We start from the raw sequence: 15,807 nt of genomic DNA on the forward strand, positions 1-15,807 counted from the left end.
ATGTATTTTTAATGTTAAACCGGACCGATTCGACTGGAACAATAGAGCCATACTCTACTATTCATTATAAACAACCCATGAACAATTCATGAGTTTTCTCATCATATGAAACAACAACGAGCTGCTTCTTATAAACTTGTGGCTGTGCCATAGTTAATGATGGGACCTACTAGTGTAAAATTGTGGTAGGAGTATTTACCAAACAACAATATTTGTGGCTGTATGTGAACCAAACGATGCCGAAGGTTGAGGCTCTACATTTAATTCATAGACTCTATTTTTTTTTATATAAATTTATGATATTATATTTTATTTATCTTTAGTGATATATAATTTTAAGATTATGTTATGGTTTTTACACAGCTTGGAATATATTACTAAATATAAATATAATGATTTTTTTATTATTAAAATGTGTTAAAAACACATTAAAAACAATAAAATTATAGATGAATTGAGATTTTTTATTTTCAAAACTTATTAATCTATGAGGTATTGCTTTAAAAATATATTGCTTTAAAAATATTTATATAATATAGCATTGAAATTTAAATATGCACCAAAGTTTATTTTTAAAAATATTTTCTCAGCTACAAATAGCCAAGATTCACATTATTTTTTTTAATTATTTGTCAATTCAATATTTATCAAAATTAATTTCGAATTATTTCAAATTTTATAGATTTATTTGAAATTCAAACTTTTTTTCTATCCTAAAAAAACTAGTTAGTTCTTAACAACCCGCTCCGCTGTCCTTAGAGGATCCCTTCTCCGTAAAACCAAACTCCACAAACCTAAACATCAATTCTTCTTGACTCGAAAATTAAAAAAAAAAAAAAAAAAACTCAAAGCGGCAAAGAGTCAAACACTTGAGCTCCATAAGGCACTGGTACTGTCATTACATGACTTGAAAATCACCATCAATCAAATATTTCCTCTCCTCTCCGTTCTCTCCCAACGACAATAATGTTCGGTACTCCGTCTTCCACTCCTGCCTTTGGCACGCCGTCTTCCACTCCGGCATTCGGCACCCCCTCTTCTACTCCCTTATTCGGCACCCCATCTTCCACACCAGCATTCGGCACCCCATCTTCCACACCAGCATTCGGCACTCCTTCAACGCCGGCTTTCGCTTCTGGAGGATTCGGCTCTTCTTTGTTCTCTACTCCATTTACTTCTCAAACTCAACAGCAGCAGCAGCAGCAGCAACAACAAACTCCGTTTTTTCAACAACCTTCTGCTACTGGTTTCGGATTTCAGCAGCAACAGCAGCAGACTCCGTTCGCTACGCCACTTCAAATGACACCGTTCCCTACTCCTCAATTGACTACTCAGATGGCTCCGGTTGCTCCTCTTCCTTTCTCTCTCGCCGATCGCGACATTCAGGTTTGTTTTCCCTTTCTTTTCTTTTGCCTAAAACCCTAATTTAGATCGGTTTCTCTTTGTTTTTTCTTTTTCTTTTTTAATATAGATATAATTGTGAGTTTTGATCGTAGGCAATTGTGGATGCTTACAAGGAGGAGCCTGGGAACCCTAAATATGCATTCAAGGTGCATTTCGTTTTTTTTTTTATGACCTTATGTGTTTGGTTGCATAGAAAGTAAAGGATAATTAAAATGCATGCTTTCTAGGTATAGAATTCTGTGCCTTTTTTTTTCTCTTGAATCCGATTGGTAATTTTCTTGCTGTTTCAAAGTGGCCTGTCTGATTAAGGAATTAGATTTTTGGAGGTTGACATGGTTGTGTTGGCAGTATTTGCTGTTAAGTGTAACTGATCCACAGCATAGAGTGAAGCCTGCTGGTGTATCAGAAGTGAGTCTATCACTTTAATTTTAGTTTGCTTTTATCACTGCTTTGTGGCTCTCGTTGATTTTATGTTTGGCTAAGTTTGGAGAATAGTTTGCTTTTGCTAGATCATGTGGGCGGAGGCTATGGCAAAGCTAGAGGGTATGGACAGTGCAGATAGAGAACGCCTCTGGCCTCAGCTTGCTCAAGGTTTCAAAGATCTTTCTAACCGCCTGAAGGTAGTTTGTTCTTAATTTGAGGCGTTGTTGTATTTTTTTTTATGAATAGGATTTTTTATTCAGCAGTTTGTCTTGTGAGTGATTAACAATTGGCCATCAACTTCTTTAAGATTCATAAGTATCAATTTTGGAGGAGTTCTAAAAGCTAGAAGTTAGAGCTTAGAAGGTCATATCTTTTAGATTTTTTTTTACTTTTTTAATGCGGTTAGTGATAGTTATCATTTGATTTGCTCTGCCAACTTAGATTGTGCTACTAAGAATATGCTGTATGTTTTATGAAGTTCCTTGGTCCTTTATGACTTGAAGAGGATTTTGAGTTCAAATGATGTAACTTAGTTGGTTTAAGGTTCTCAGATTGGTTTCTACCTACCAATCTCAATCAATGATTGTATACCTATCTATATGCTTGATAGTATAAAAAATTTAGGTAATCAGATGACCACACACCTGTTATTGAAGAACTGTTGAAACACAACTTTCCAGTTGAAAGAGTGGCTAAAGTAGCTCAAGAAATGTTTTTGTGAAGGAAAATTGACACAGATCATCATTTTAAGGACTGCTAAGAACGAGGTCATATATTTATATACAGAAGGTGTAGTCTAATTCAGGCTGGATTAGGTAGCTTACTTTTACTCGCTGCATATTGCAATTCCTCGTATAAGGAAAATATACTAGAAAAAAATTAAGGTTCTATCTTGGAAGGCTTTATGCATTTTGCAGTTCTCCTTGCAGTCAGTTTTTTCTGTTAATGGACTATGCTAACTGAATTTTCTAACATTAGAATGCTTCTTGCTAATTTGATGCAGCTCCAAGATGAAGTAATTGTTTCAGATGCAGAGAGATTGCGAATGACCCAAAGCAATGTAAAAATGGTACTGTCTGTCTGCCTTTCCACTCCACACATCATATCTTCTGGATACTGTTTTGACATGCAAGTATTCTTTTCAGCTTCAAAGGCATTTTCAAGCTGAGACTCTTCCATGGATTGAAAGAATGAGACAAAAAGAGCAAAGTCTTCAAAGGCGTCTTTTAAGGGTGAGAATGGGTGCTCCCTCTCTCTCTGCACCATAAAATTAAATTTATTTGTTCCACTTGGTCTGTATGGCTGTCATCTTCTGAATTACTCTTCATCATGAACAGTATGCACTTGTGAGATAAGCTCTCAGAATTTGAAATCCCCTTTGGCTTGTACGTTTCTTTAACATTCAAGGGGAGAATGCATTTTGCAACCCTGAGTTCCAATTTAAAATTGTGCATGAAATAGTTCCATGACACTTGTATATCAAAGTCAGACAAACATTTATGTTAAGTGTATGCACTAAATGAAAGGAATGTAGGAAAGGTTAAGGGTTTTTCTTTCCCTAGATTCATGAGCAGGTGGTGCGGTGAAATATTTTATTTTTTGTATTAGATTCTACTTGTTTCCCTGAACTGCCCTCTTATCCATAATCTCTCAAGAAATCCTATTTGATTTGAATGCACAACTTCATGCCACTGTTCTATCCATTATTTTTATGGGAATTGTAGATGGTTAACATTGCATCAATAATTGCTACAAGATTAAAATTTTCGAGTTAATTACAACTCGGTCGTTGTAGTTTAATGAAATTAATGAATTGGTCCTCAAGGGTGGTTCAAAAAGTATTGCTCAATCCCTATGAATTTAAATCCATTAACAACTCAGTCCTTTTGTCAATCCATGTTCTTTTTTAATTTAATTTTTTTTTCCTTCTTTGAAAAATAGAAAAAAGAAAAGAGATACACGAGATTAGAAAAAGAATGTATTGTTGGGACAAAAACCTTCTTTAAATTGAGGATGGTCAACTTTGGTCAATAGACTATTCAATCATTTTTATACTAAAGGGACTAATTAATTACTCCAATAAACTACAGGGACTAAGTTATATTTAATTCTAAACTCGTCAAATTTAAAGCCCAAGGTCCAAAGTGATATTGTAATCAAACTGTGGGGTATCATAATAACTGTTTCTGCTCCGAAGCATTATTGTGTAGGAAATTTATGCATTCATTACTGGATAACTTATTCTAACATCTACCTTCCCCTATCGTATGCTTGAAGGTGATGAGAATAATGGAGGCATTGGAGGGCAAGGGTTGCCGATTGCCCTTAACAAAAGGGGAAGCTGAATTGGCTGAGAAGTTAGTTGCGATAATCAGGCAGGCAGGTGTTTCTTGTCCTCACCCTCATCTTTACACTTAGTATTATCACTTGACCTGCATCTGGAGATGTTATTAACAAGTTGACACCATTTCAGCTAAAAGGATCTGGAGCAGAATTTTCAAGGAGAGTTCATAACCTACTCACTGTATCTCGTGTTCAAGCGAATGGAATTGGTGCCGGCGGTTCTCTTTATCTTCCAGGATCAACCAAAATACATGAAGAGAGTCTTGCTGATATGCAGGAGGTAAGAGTGGGACAAATAGGAAGTGATGTGGGGTATAGACGTTACTTTATCAGTTGGGATCCTTATTGCCAGCTCGTTGCTTCTCTCTTTACCCATCGATGTATTTTACAACCATGATGATATAGTAAACATTTAGTCTGGAGTAATATTATTAATTATTGTCCTTCAAAATAAAGCAGGAATGGCACTGCAGCAAAACCGTTTTTTGTGCGAAGAGATGATCATTTTTCTATTTTGATGAATTAAATGGTCCTATACAGTTTGCAATTACAGTTATAGTACACCTGCTTTGATCTTCAAAGGAATATGTATGATAAATAACAAGTGACTGGTTTTGTGGGCAGGTTTTACAACAGCAGACTGAAGCTATTGCAAGGCTTGGCAATGTGTTGAAGCGGGATATTAGGGACATGGAAATTATGATGGCTGAGGACACATAAATGACACAATACTTGAACTAGAGATACAAGCACCTGCTGATTCTTGGACATGTTGCCATTTTGTTACTGATTCAATTAAGAAGTGATCTGTGATTGATACAATTCAACTCCGACAAGAGCTGTCATAAAACTAATCTCAAAATTCTCTCCCCTCCCTGTTGTGTCCGTGTTTTTTAGCACCGCCCCTCCCCCATCCACCCCATTTTTTGTCTTAAATTTTGTTAGTTTCTGCTTGTGACGTCACACCACCATCAGTGATGGCGAGGGTACGAGATGGATCTTGTTAGCTTTTACTGCATTTGTCAAAAGGGGATTTCAATTGATCAAAGGAGTCTCGCAGCTCTCGGGAGCAAGGGTCTTAAGGAGTTTCCCTAATAAGCTCTTTATTTCGCTGGTTGTAAAGATTAGTAGTTTGTAATTCAACTATGTGCAAGCCTAGTGTAACGTGACTGATTTCTAGCCTAGTCCTTCTTCGAAGTTTTAGGTTTTCAACCCAGCAACGGGTTTCTGGCCATTCATGGTAGAACTTGCAAGATTTGGCGAGGGCACCAGGATTCGAACTCCCAGGTTTTGATTCCTCCAGTTTAACTGAAATTACTTATTGGTTCGATATCATTGTGCCCACGCCATCATGTTTAACTCTCCTAGATATTTTTAAGGTTACTAACTATGGACATGAAATTTTCAGGATATTATAGACTTTGCCTCAAGATAAAAACTCTCAGCTTCTCAGTATTGTAAATTATCATGTGCATTTCATGTGATGTTAATTTTTAATAAAATAATTGACGGAGTGATTATAGAATATGAATATACTGAAGGGTATATTTGAAAAAAAAACGTGGAATACATGAAGATATATAGATTGTTTCCTCAATTTAATCGTCTGTTAAGTTAAAATTATAAGCACTTTGAATATAAAAAATTTACCAAATATGTTTTTATAGACATAATTAAGAAAAAAGGAGATGTTCTAAGGTTAGTATTTGTGCATCGTTCAGATCAATCATATTATATTCTCAAAAATTATTTTTTTTAACCACTTCAAATATCCGAAATCTGAATAATAACGCGGACAATAAACCTATTTACCAGCTAAATTAAGCTTCCGAGTTTTCTTGCAGCTATGACTACAAATAGCTTCCTGTTGTGATTTTCGGACAAAGTACCCCTAATTCCATGCCAAAGGTGCATCCGATTACTTGAGTTTCGACTAATCCAAAATATAGTAGTTTTGCTGAGGGACGAAATAGTAAACTAGCAACTACCCTTCGGCCATTGTTTGAATTTCTTTAAATATTGTTTGAATTTCTCAATTGTTAGCTCAAAATTTTATATATTGACACACAATTCCATGAAAAAAAAAACCCGCTTCAGCCACAAAGGTACAATGGCAAATAACAAAAAGTTATAAGCGATAATTTAACAACTGGAATTTTTACAAACCAAACAACTTTAATTTTGACAATTTAAATATCCCAAACATTTATCAGCACGAAGAATTTAAAATTATTTTTGTGTAATTAGTCGAAAGCCTTATATAGCCTTTAGCCTAAAAGTTATTCGAAAAAAATGTTGGACCCAAGGAATCCTCACAATAGAAAACTCAATACTGACACAGAGTCGTACAAAATCAGCCTCTCAAATCCTGGAGATAGGAATAGAAATACCCACCACCATTGATTGAAAAACCAGGCTCGCTGGACATACTGTTGAACCAAAACCACGACTAATCTGGTAAAATAATACAGGTTCGGGTTGTCAATAAGTACATGGTCCATAGCATTTTCCACCTATCGGGTATCTTTTAGCCCATTAAATTCAAGGATTTGTGATTTTTCTTAGAAAATAGAATAGGAAGATTTGTGAAGCCATAAAACTTATATAAAGGTTCAAGTTTACTCTATTTCACTTACAAAAATTTATTAGAATTAACACTCCCAGAAAAAAAACTTAATCTCGATTAACAAATAAATACCTTATTGTTAAACCAAAAACGAAAGACCAGGAAAGTTGGAAGGAATTTGCGTGCTGTACAGCAAGAAGACAAGACATTTGCAGAGTGCATGGCCACTCTACCCAAAAATTCAACCTCCTCAAATTGTGCAAGAAACCACATTCGGGGAGCCCTTGCTTGCAAATGGATCGTACATCATATTTCTCGGGGTTCGTATTTTAAGTTCCTTCCATGGATAAATAAAATTATACATGTTTAGGTATAAGCTTCTGCCATGATTAGGAGGACAAGTGATGTCCAGCCAGTAAACAGGCGTGCACCCTTTCCTTTACCCTTCTTCTGGTCATACTGTTCCCACAAAAACCCAGTTTGGTGATAGTTGCGAACCACATTCCTGCAGCAAGGCGGCACAAATTCTTGAATAAAGTGACAATTGTGTATAGTTTCCAAAAAAAAAAAGAGAAATAAAACGTGGTGCAACAATCTCGTTACATAGGGTTTGCACTTTGCAGTGTACAGTACCTAATCAAATTACCCCGCAAGTCATCATAGATTACTCTGGCTCTGTCACTATACGGTCCATTCTCTGCAAAAATTTAAATTAAACATAAGCATGAACCTTAAGAGGCCAAATAATAATAATAATAAAAACCTCACAGCCAAAAGGCCGCCGGTTGTTCTAGTCTCAAGAGCAAAACTTCATGCAAAAACTGCATTGGACCATTTTTCCTAGTAGATCGAGTCGGTGGATGATACCTTTGGAATAGTGGTAGAGTGCAGATAGAATCATGTAATTCATGTTCATCCAAATTGGGCCTCTCCAGTAAGGTGGGTCATGCTCTGTGTTGCGCTTCATGTACATGGAACTGTTGCATACAAGATTAATGTCACAGAAATATTTCAGTATCTAGAAGTAAAACGACCACAAAAAGAGATAAAACATTCACCTTGTTTTGGAAAGAGAACGGAGTCCATAGTCTGTCCAGAAAATGGTACTGTTTGAAATGAGGTCAAGCTGTTTTTCCAGAATCCACGAATCCTGCATAAGGAAATAAACAAGAAAAACTACAATAAGCTCAACGGAAAGGAACAAAGGAGAGGCATAGCTACACCAAGCTGCAAGGAAGCAAAGACAAGTGAGTCACAGAAACTGGCGAAACAATTTTTTTCAGTGACCAACGTTCCATGAAAGGTGAAACTTACAGATGGAATAATTTTCCCCATGAATGGAAAAAGGCTGACATAACCAATATGAGGGACAAGTCTTGATACTGGCCTTTCTAGTACATCACGAACAAGCTCTCGAGTTCCCACCCTTGTCTCTTTCCAACTTAAACGAACCTAGAATGCTCAAAGCAATGTTTAGCATCAGTGAGAAAATTTCGTAAGAAAGAGATGCCATGTTCAACTGTACAAGAGCAAAATATTGATTCCAACATGGCATGCACCTCGCATAACAAAAATGCCCAAGGATTCAGCTAAAGTCAATCATTACAATGGGAGCATGCTACAATTCTAAGCCTGTAATTTTAACATCTTCATAAAATATAATGGCAGAACTAGCAAATTGTTGTCTGGCACCAATCAGAATTTGACTTAAAGATAAAAAATTAGAGCATTCATCCAGGAGGATGAGTTCAAGATGTTTTTCAAGTTTAATTAAATATTATCCTCAGAGTAACTTGATAGACAACATAGATGATACTGATATATTGAGGAGAATATAAATAACTACACCAATAAGCAAATCTGAGCATCATTGACATGTAATCCAGTGTGTCAGTGAACATACATTAGAGGTACCAAATTCTAAGAAAACAGAAACAAAGGAGCGTACCTTTTCTGTATGATTCCCAAAATCAAAATAAGCTCCAACCAAAGGATCAAGGTGCATCTGTACAACATTAAGCATGTAGGATATAAAGAAACAGGAAGTCCCAGCAAAAAAAAAAATATCTCACAAGTATTATGCAGTACCAGTTGAGTAGCATTAACAGAAAAGGAATGAACTGCAATATACAAACCTGATTCAGCATGTCAAAATCTGAAAGTAGCTTAGCTGTTGAACCATATTCCTGCATTCAAATGCTCAACGACTATAAAGAGTGAATTTGATTTTAAGTTTTAACAATGTTCCAGATAACTAGTCTCCTAGGTATACCTTTTCAGGCTTATTATCCTTCTTAAACAACTGAGTAATGGACTGCATGCAATTTGCGGCGAGAAGCATCCAACACCTAAGATCCAAGTGTCGTTCTTCGTCACTTGGGTGTGAAGCACGAGGATAATCATCCAGCCCAGAGGAAAGTGTCTAGAGGACAGAAATAATGTCAGACTACCAGTGTTGTTGATGGGAAGAAACAGCAGCATAGCTACTAGCAATAATACCACGTAAATTTAGAAACCACCATGCATAATATTTGCATAAAATTTGACAATCATACTCTCAAGTCTCAACTTCTTTGAGTCCAAAGGGAAAAAGTAGGGAAATCACACATTAGTTCTTAAAAGATAGGGCCCTGGGAAAAGAAAACCCTAAATCCTCGAAGTTTCTTAGTGGTTTCAATTAAGCTCTCTCTTCCAATTCCATTGGTAACAGTTAACAATCTGTTAAGAACAAAAATGCCAGACACCTGCCATATCACTTTCTTTGACATCTTTAAAGCTAAAAATTATTGACAACATTTCTTTTTAAGTCCTACCTATGCATTTTTTAAAAGAAAAGGAAAAATACTTATTTTCTTATTGTCTTCATCTTCCATACATATCAAGTTTACCTCCTTTTATTCTAATCCAGATCTATGGTTTCTGCTGTTGATATTTTAGTGAAATCAAGCTTTCTCTTTGGCTTTATGTTCCCCTTTCTTTTCTTTTAACATACATTATGCTTCTATTTATTGTTTGTTTCTATTGTTGATTTTTCTGTTGTTAGTTTTGTTTTTAATACAATTCTCAATCTCTTGTGTACCGTTACCCCTTGAATTTAATGTGTGACAAGCCCTTTACCATAACATGATTTCCCAACTTCTTTCATGGATTCTTCTCCTGCAGATACTTTAAAGAGAACACAAGGATAAGGGAAGCCAATCATCAGTGAATTATCTCATTTGCAAACATTAACGCAAAAGGCTCTGTAAATGGTACAAGTGGCTATCTGTTGGACAATTTGAAAAGACAGGGAAGAGCAAATGGTTTCCAAATTTCTATTTTCAGAGAGAAGTCAGACTAGCTCTTGGCAATTCTTTGTTTAATTGTTATTAGCTCTTCATATAATTCCTTCAAATTGAGAACATTTTCATGTTGGTTTATAAAAGATGAAATAATATTGTCCTCTAGTAAAAGCTAGAAGTGTGAGAATTCAGGGTTTTTTTGAAAAGAAAAGTTCAAATAATTTTCCTGCCTGATTTAATTTTAACAAAATAGAAAAATTCACTTTAAACAATTCTTTTCTCTAATTTGTATTTTTTTCACTTTCAACATTTTTCAGCCAATTAATTGGATACTGTGCAAGCATTTCTCCATCTTCTAACGGTGCATATGAGTTGTAACATTTGTTATCATGTTTTTACAATGAAGTTGAACATAAGAGCATAATTGAAACTACTAGGAAATAGGGGCCCAATTGAATTCTTCTAAAAATCCAACTGTCACCACCATGGCACCACTATAATCTTTAGGGCTTATTTGTACTTTTCAAAGTTTTTGAAAAGTAGGAAACTGTAAACTCACCTTCGGGTTTAGTTCCCGAGTTACTTTGTTGTCTCTCCCATGCCAATAATAGCTGCCCATCTCTTTCCCTGCATCCACAAAGATAAAACAAGTAAAGGAAGCACCTTAATTTTGAAAAAGTGTGTTAGTATACATTTCAGGCTAAGGGCATATTTATCTTTCTTTTCCATCAACAACTAAGCTGAGCAGCAATTTATAGAAGCATGTAATTGTTCTTATAGTTAGCTGGGCAGGGGAGAAAGTAAATAACAAATCCTTATGCCAAACTTTTTTGGTTGTGTGCTAATCTCTCTCATGATCTGACAGCTGATTTTTGATTTACAGTTAACACTCACAAAAAACCTCCAGCTGCTTAAACCTATTTAAAACTCTGACATAAATTAATACAGTGCAGAATTGATAGCTGTAGAAAAATGGAATACCTTTCTGCGTTGTGTTGTACCACTGGAACCAAGCTTCCAAGCGAACAAAAGCCCGTTCAAGGAAGGAAGTGATCCCATTTCTTTCAGTGGCAGTGAACTTATTTTTCTCCATCCCATCAAGTAGATCTGGAGATGGCAACACCACATTTGCAATCATCTTTAAACAATTTGACTATAAGTGCACATAGAAAAACATTTACCAAATAATTTAATCTTTGGCAAGTATTTGAAAGAACATGCACATCATAAATTATAAGAAAGTGAAATGAAGTTGTTTGAACCACCCCAAGATTTAGCAAACGAGACAGAAGAAAATAAGTTTCTTTATAGTTACATGATTTGTACTTTTAAGGAAGATGGCGTCTCATTAAATTAGAAGACTTTTCTTGCTATTTAGAAAGATAGGTGTTGCTCTCTGCCTTAAGACTAGCAGAGCTAAAGCAATTCTATCACACAAGAAAGAAGCGTGCAAAATTTGTACAATACGGTGATGAAAATGTAATTGCAAATAGCCTTACCACGAATAACCAAAAATAGGGTGGGGGGATTTCCATTAGATGGATACTGAACAACAAATTCCTCTGGAACCTTACTGCAATTACAACAGAAAAGACATTGCAAAATTACTTCAAGGATGAATGTGGCAAATAATCTCTCCAGCCAAATTTTAGGATTTTTTTTAAAGGAGACAGCCAAACTTTAAGATTTAAATTCACTTCAAAATATTTGAACAATACAATTATGATACCTTAGAGCTTCAGAACCCAAAATCTGCTCACGTGGAATCCATCCATCTATGTTCATTAAATCTAACCAGTGACCAATAATATCCAAACAAATATGGATATCCCATCGCCTGATCATGCCCAAAAAAATTATTAGTTAGCCCAACAGCTATACAAATTAACTCCATACTGTAATAGGAAATTAGACCTGACCAGATCAACAGTTGATGAAAACCTTCATCCCATAAAAATCCCCTTGGAAAGAATGGTCGGCTTGGAACAGCTGTATACAGCTCAGCTGGCCAGTATGAAATAAAATTATCATGTCCTCTAAGCTGCAAGGAAAATGGCCAATTGTATGACTTTTCCAGACATAAAAAAATATGACGGATCATACATAAAAAAGAAACAGTTAGGATGAAAAGAAACAGTCAGGCTGGATGAATTGTGAATGCAGAAAAACATCACTTTAACGAGATAAGTGTAGAAGAAAGAGAGCTCCTGGCATCTAATGAACTGATATAGATAATGCTTACTCATAATTTAATATTTCTTTCTTACTACCAGTCCACGCACTACATGGCACATGGAATCCTAACTGAAAAGACATGAACAAGTACACTTCACATAAGTCAGACCCATATGAGCACTGATTTTAGCATTTCTAAGACAGTGAAAGACTTCTCCTATCAAATAGTGCCCTTATGTCACAATTTTGGATTAAATGTGACACTCTCAAAAGCCTTTTCCTATCAAATTGTGCTTTTAGAACAACTGCAGCAATTCTGAAAGCAAAAGGAGTAGCCAAGTTAAACAACTAAGAACCGGAACCTTAAGAAGTATTCAACTTGAGACATGAATCAGCACTCAAAACACAGAGAGTAGGAATTTATGCTATTAATGAACAACAGGATTTTAAATTGAGCATTTAACTACTACACACTTATTAAAGAGATTATAGGATGCACTATAAATAGAAAATAAAAAACAAATGCATACAACTTACATTAGAATTTTCAGGGAATGAAATCTTTGACTGACCATAAAAGTAGCCAATGCCCCCCAACATATTAGCAATAGCAGCCTTACCAACAATTGTGGATTCAGGTTCAAGCTGAGCAAACAATTAGAAGAAGTCAGAATTCTTTTAATTCAAAGGAAACATATATTTGGGACTTTACAATTGCCACTTCATCATAATCCTTAAAAAAAAACTTCTTCAATGCCAGCGAATAATGTCCATAGCCTAGTGAAATGCATGCTTTATTGCGCAAAGGATAACATTTTAGTATTCATCAATTAGTGTTGTACGCTTGCAAATTTATCCAATGAAATCAGAGGATATCTCTTTTAACATTATGTCCTCCTGCATAAGTGATAAGAGCCCAAAAGATGAGCATGTGCTTGTAAAAGCTTTGAAGTTTATAGAAGGAGAAAGGATTTGAAAGAGACATGTGCAACATTTCAAGAGTCACTTTTGGAAGAAAGTAAGATAAACCACTCAAATAAGAAATTCCAGGAAGAGTGACGAAGAAACCATTAAGAAAGAGGAAACAAGGTCTTGGATAGGCTCCACATCCACTTACGACACCATGAGCACTCACAATTAAACAAGATGCCAAAATTGCACAAGATTTTTCAGTTATTGAATTTGAATCATTTTAACTCCTACATTCATTATTCCAAAATGTATTCAAAATTGAAGTACATCATAACAGAGAATCATGACAACTCTTATAACACATCACCTACATGACAATGAAAAGGACATCTAGTAAGTAACAAAGCACTCATTGCTGAGCATGATGATAAAATTTGAGAAATAGAACATGTTGTACTTTCCCTAGGTATTTACCTTGTCAGCAACATTAAAGCAGCGCTCAAATTTGATATCAAACTCTGTTTGCCTATCTTGTAATAAACTTGTCAGCGGGGCACCTGAACAGTACATATAAAAATAAGAATTTTTTATGGCAAATATAGAGGGCATGTGTAATAAAGGATGCCATAAGAATTATAATTATGCAATGACAATAGATCACCCTACATTACTGGGATTCTCTACTTTCCCAGTTTGTCAGGACAAAGAATCACGTAGAGGAAGTGGTAAGAATTATAATACAACTAAGAGAAAACTTCAATGGTTAGGAGTGTAGGACATTTTTTTTATGGAGATGGAATTGATATGGACAAAACCTGTAAGCCTGCGCACACGTTCTTCTACTTTTGAAGTTTTCACTTTGGTTCCAGATACAAAAACAATATCTGCTTTGAAAGGAATACTTGCAGAAATCTGCAAGATTTAGAATTCTAACGTGATGTAGAGTCCCCTGTGTTTTAGGACAAGAATTATGATGAGCACGCAATACCTGAAAAACTAGAATGTTCGGAGAATCTTCAGACGAGTCAGATAGAAGCAGTTGGCCAAACTTTCTTACCTGGCAAGATGCAGCAAAGCAACACAGAGAAATCAAGACAAACCAGAATAGGAACTCAAAACATGCACACTTCCTTTAAGATATTAGACACCAAGGTATTTTTCAATAAAAACTTAAACAGTGCAATACTTGGGCTCCGAGATTGTGCTGGACAAGATCAGATAAATTGTGAATATGAGGTGTCCTGAAACCAGAATAGTGGAGCTCCAAAACATCCTAAAAAACAACAAAGTTGGCTCCAGATCAAGACTCAAGATAAAAAGAAACAACATCACTAGACAATTAACAGTTGCAAATGTTATGACAAGGAAAAACGAAGATTGGTGATGCATAATTCACAAATCAAGGTGAGAGATGATAGGTGCCAATCCATTTCCATATTACCTTGGATTCCAAATGTAGCTGCCAATCCCCAATATCAGATCGTGAACCTGATGCTAAAAGAGAATTCTTATCGATGTCAAAGGTATCTCCTGCCAAATTTAGAAAATGTCCACTTTCATCAGCCAAATAGAAGAACAAATGCCCATGTCTCAGCATTTCATTATCCCACTCGGATCTACAAAATCACCATGAGGAACACAAATTGCATCAGGAAGCTTAAAAAACCAGCTACCAGAATTTTCTCATTTAAACACTCCATCCACCTAGTGGCCAAAAAACACACATAGAACGCACCATACAAATTGAACAGAGAAATCATTCAAGTGACGAGTAAGGCCAATTACTTATCAGTTTGCACATCAATTTGAACGGCCCAATCACCTCCATATCCACTTCCTTCACTCTTGGATTTCAAGAAACTCGTAGCTAACTTCAATCCCTGATCAACCAACACCTGATGTCCAAAATCACGACCATTATGCTGCGTCCAGCCATACGTGCTAAGCTCATCAGAGTCTTGACACACATGTCGCATATGATACATCCCATCCTTCATACCAACCCACATCAATCCAGCTACCAAAGACCGAGGAGTCCTGCCAACCAATTCCGCATCCACCATTTCCAATTCGAAAATTGCATGCACAATGGAATAACCTTAAAACGCTAAAAAAAACTAAATAAATTAGAAAGTAATTATCACAATGGAATACCTTGCGCGAATTCCAAAATAAACATGAGGACGATAAGTTCCCCAATATAAGCTCTCTCTGTGCTCTCCTTGAAACTGAAACCATGAGAAATTAATCTAATCAACAAAAAGGATATTAAAAACATAAAGAGATTAGTTGAGGAATCAATTACTACTTACTTGAGGAAGGTCCATGAGTTTAGGAGAAGGAAATGGAGTGATAACCCTAGGTCTTAGTGCTTTTCCAGCAGGCTTTATAATAATATTATTAATCAACAAAAAAATTACGAAGAAAGCCAATACGCTAATTCCTAGCATGATTTTGATGTCAACGTTCAAAATCCGAATTGAATTCTGGTTTTTATTTCTATCTCTCCGTCTAGGTTTCGTGTTTCCAAAAAAATTGTCGCCTCCGTCGTTTGGTTCGGTGGAGGACGACGTTCTGCTTCGCGCATTCCTCCGGCTACTGCCTGGAGTCATTTTCTGCTTCTTCTTCGTCTTCTGTTTTTTTCTCTCTTTTTTTCCACTGGCTTATATTGAAGTCAGTTCAGTTCAGTCCTGAAAGTAAAGG

General features: G+C 35.8%; 2 protein-coding genes across 2 annotated transcripts; one reads left to right on the forward strand and one right to left on the reverse strand.

Annotated features, from left to right (window-relative positions):
- Nucleotides 1-759: 759 nt before the first annotated feature.
- Nucleotides 760-5,354, forward strand: LOC133695835 (nuclear pore complex protein NUP54). Its single transcript, XM_062117795.1, has 9 exons — nt 760-1,386; nt 1,497-1,550; nt 1,753-1,812; nt 1,914-2,024; nt 2,831-2,896; nt 2,973-3,059; nt 4,105-4,206; nt 4,301-4,450; nt 4,795-5,354. Exons 1-9 carry the CDS (start codon nt 967-969, stop codon nt 4,888-4,890), a joined length of 1,146 nt encoding a protein of 381 aa, XP_061973779.1. The 5' UTR covers nt 760-966; the 3' UTR covers nt 4,891-5,354.
- Nucleotides 5,355-6,833: 1,479 nt separating this feature from the next.
- On the reverse strand, nt 6,834-15,742 carry LOC133697625 (mannosyl-oligosaccharide glucosidase GCS1). Its single transcript, XM_062120315.1, has 22 exons — nt 15,417-15,742; nt 15,259-15,332; nt 14,890-15,141; nt 14,546-14,720; nt 14,291-14,377; nt 14,093-14,161; nt 13,920-14,016; nt 13,579-13,661; nt 12,730-12,837; nt 11,937-12,058; nt 11,747-11,854; nt 11,517-11,590; nt 10,999-11,124; nt 10,577-10,644; nt 9,009-9,158; nt 8,872-8,922; nt 8,685-8,741; nt 8,051-8,188; nt 7,795-7,886; nt 7,604-7,713; nt 7,370-7,433; nt 6,834-7,241 (listed from the first exon to the last, which is right to left on the reverse strand). Exons 1-22 carry the CDS (start codon nt 15,714-15,716, stop codon nt 7,103-7,105), a joined length of 2,544 nt encoding a protein of 847 aa, XP_061976299.1. The 5' UTR covers nt 15,717-15,742; the 3' UTR covers nt 6,834-7,102.
- Between the last annotated feature and the right edge of the window lie 65 nt (nt 15,743-15,807).

The sequence above is a fragment of the Populus nigra genome, chromosome 6 (genome assembly GCF_951802175.1).
Source record: "Populus nigra chromosome 6, ddPopNigr1.1, whole genome shotgun sequence".
NCBI lineage: Eukaryota > Viridiplantae > Streptophyta > Magnoliopsida > Malpighiales > Salicaceae > Populus > Populus nigra.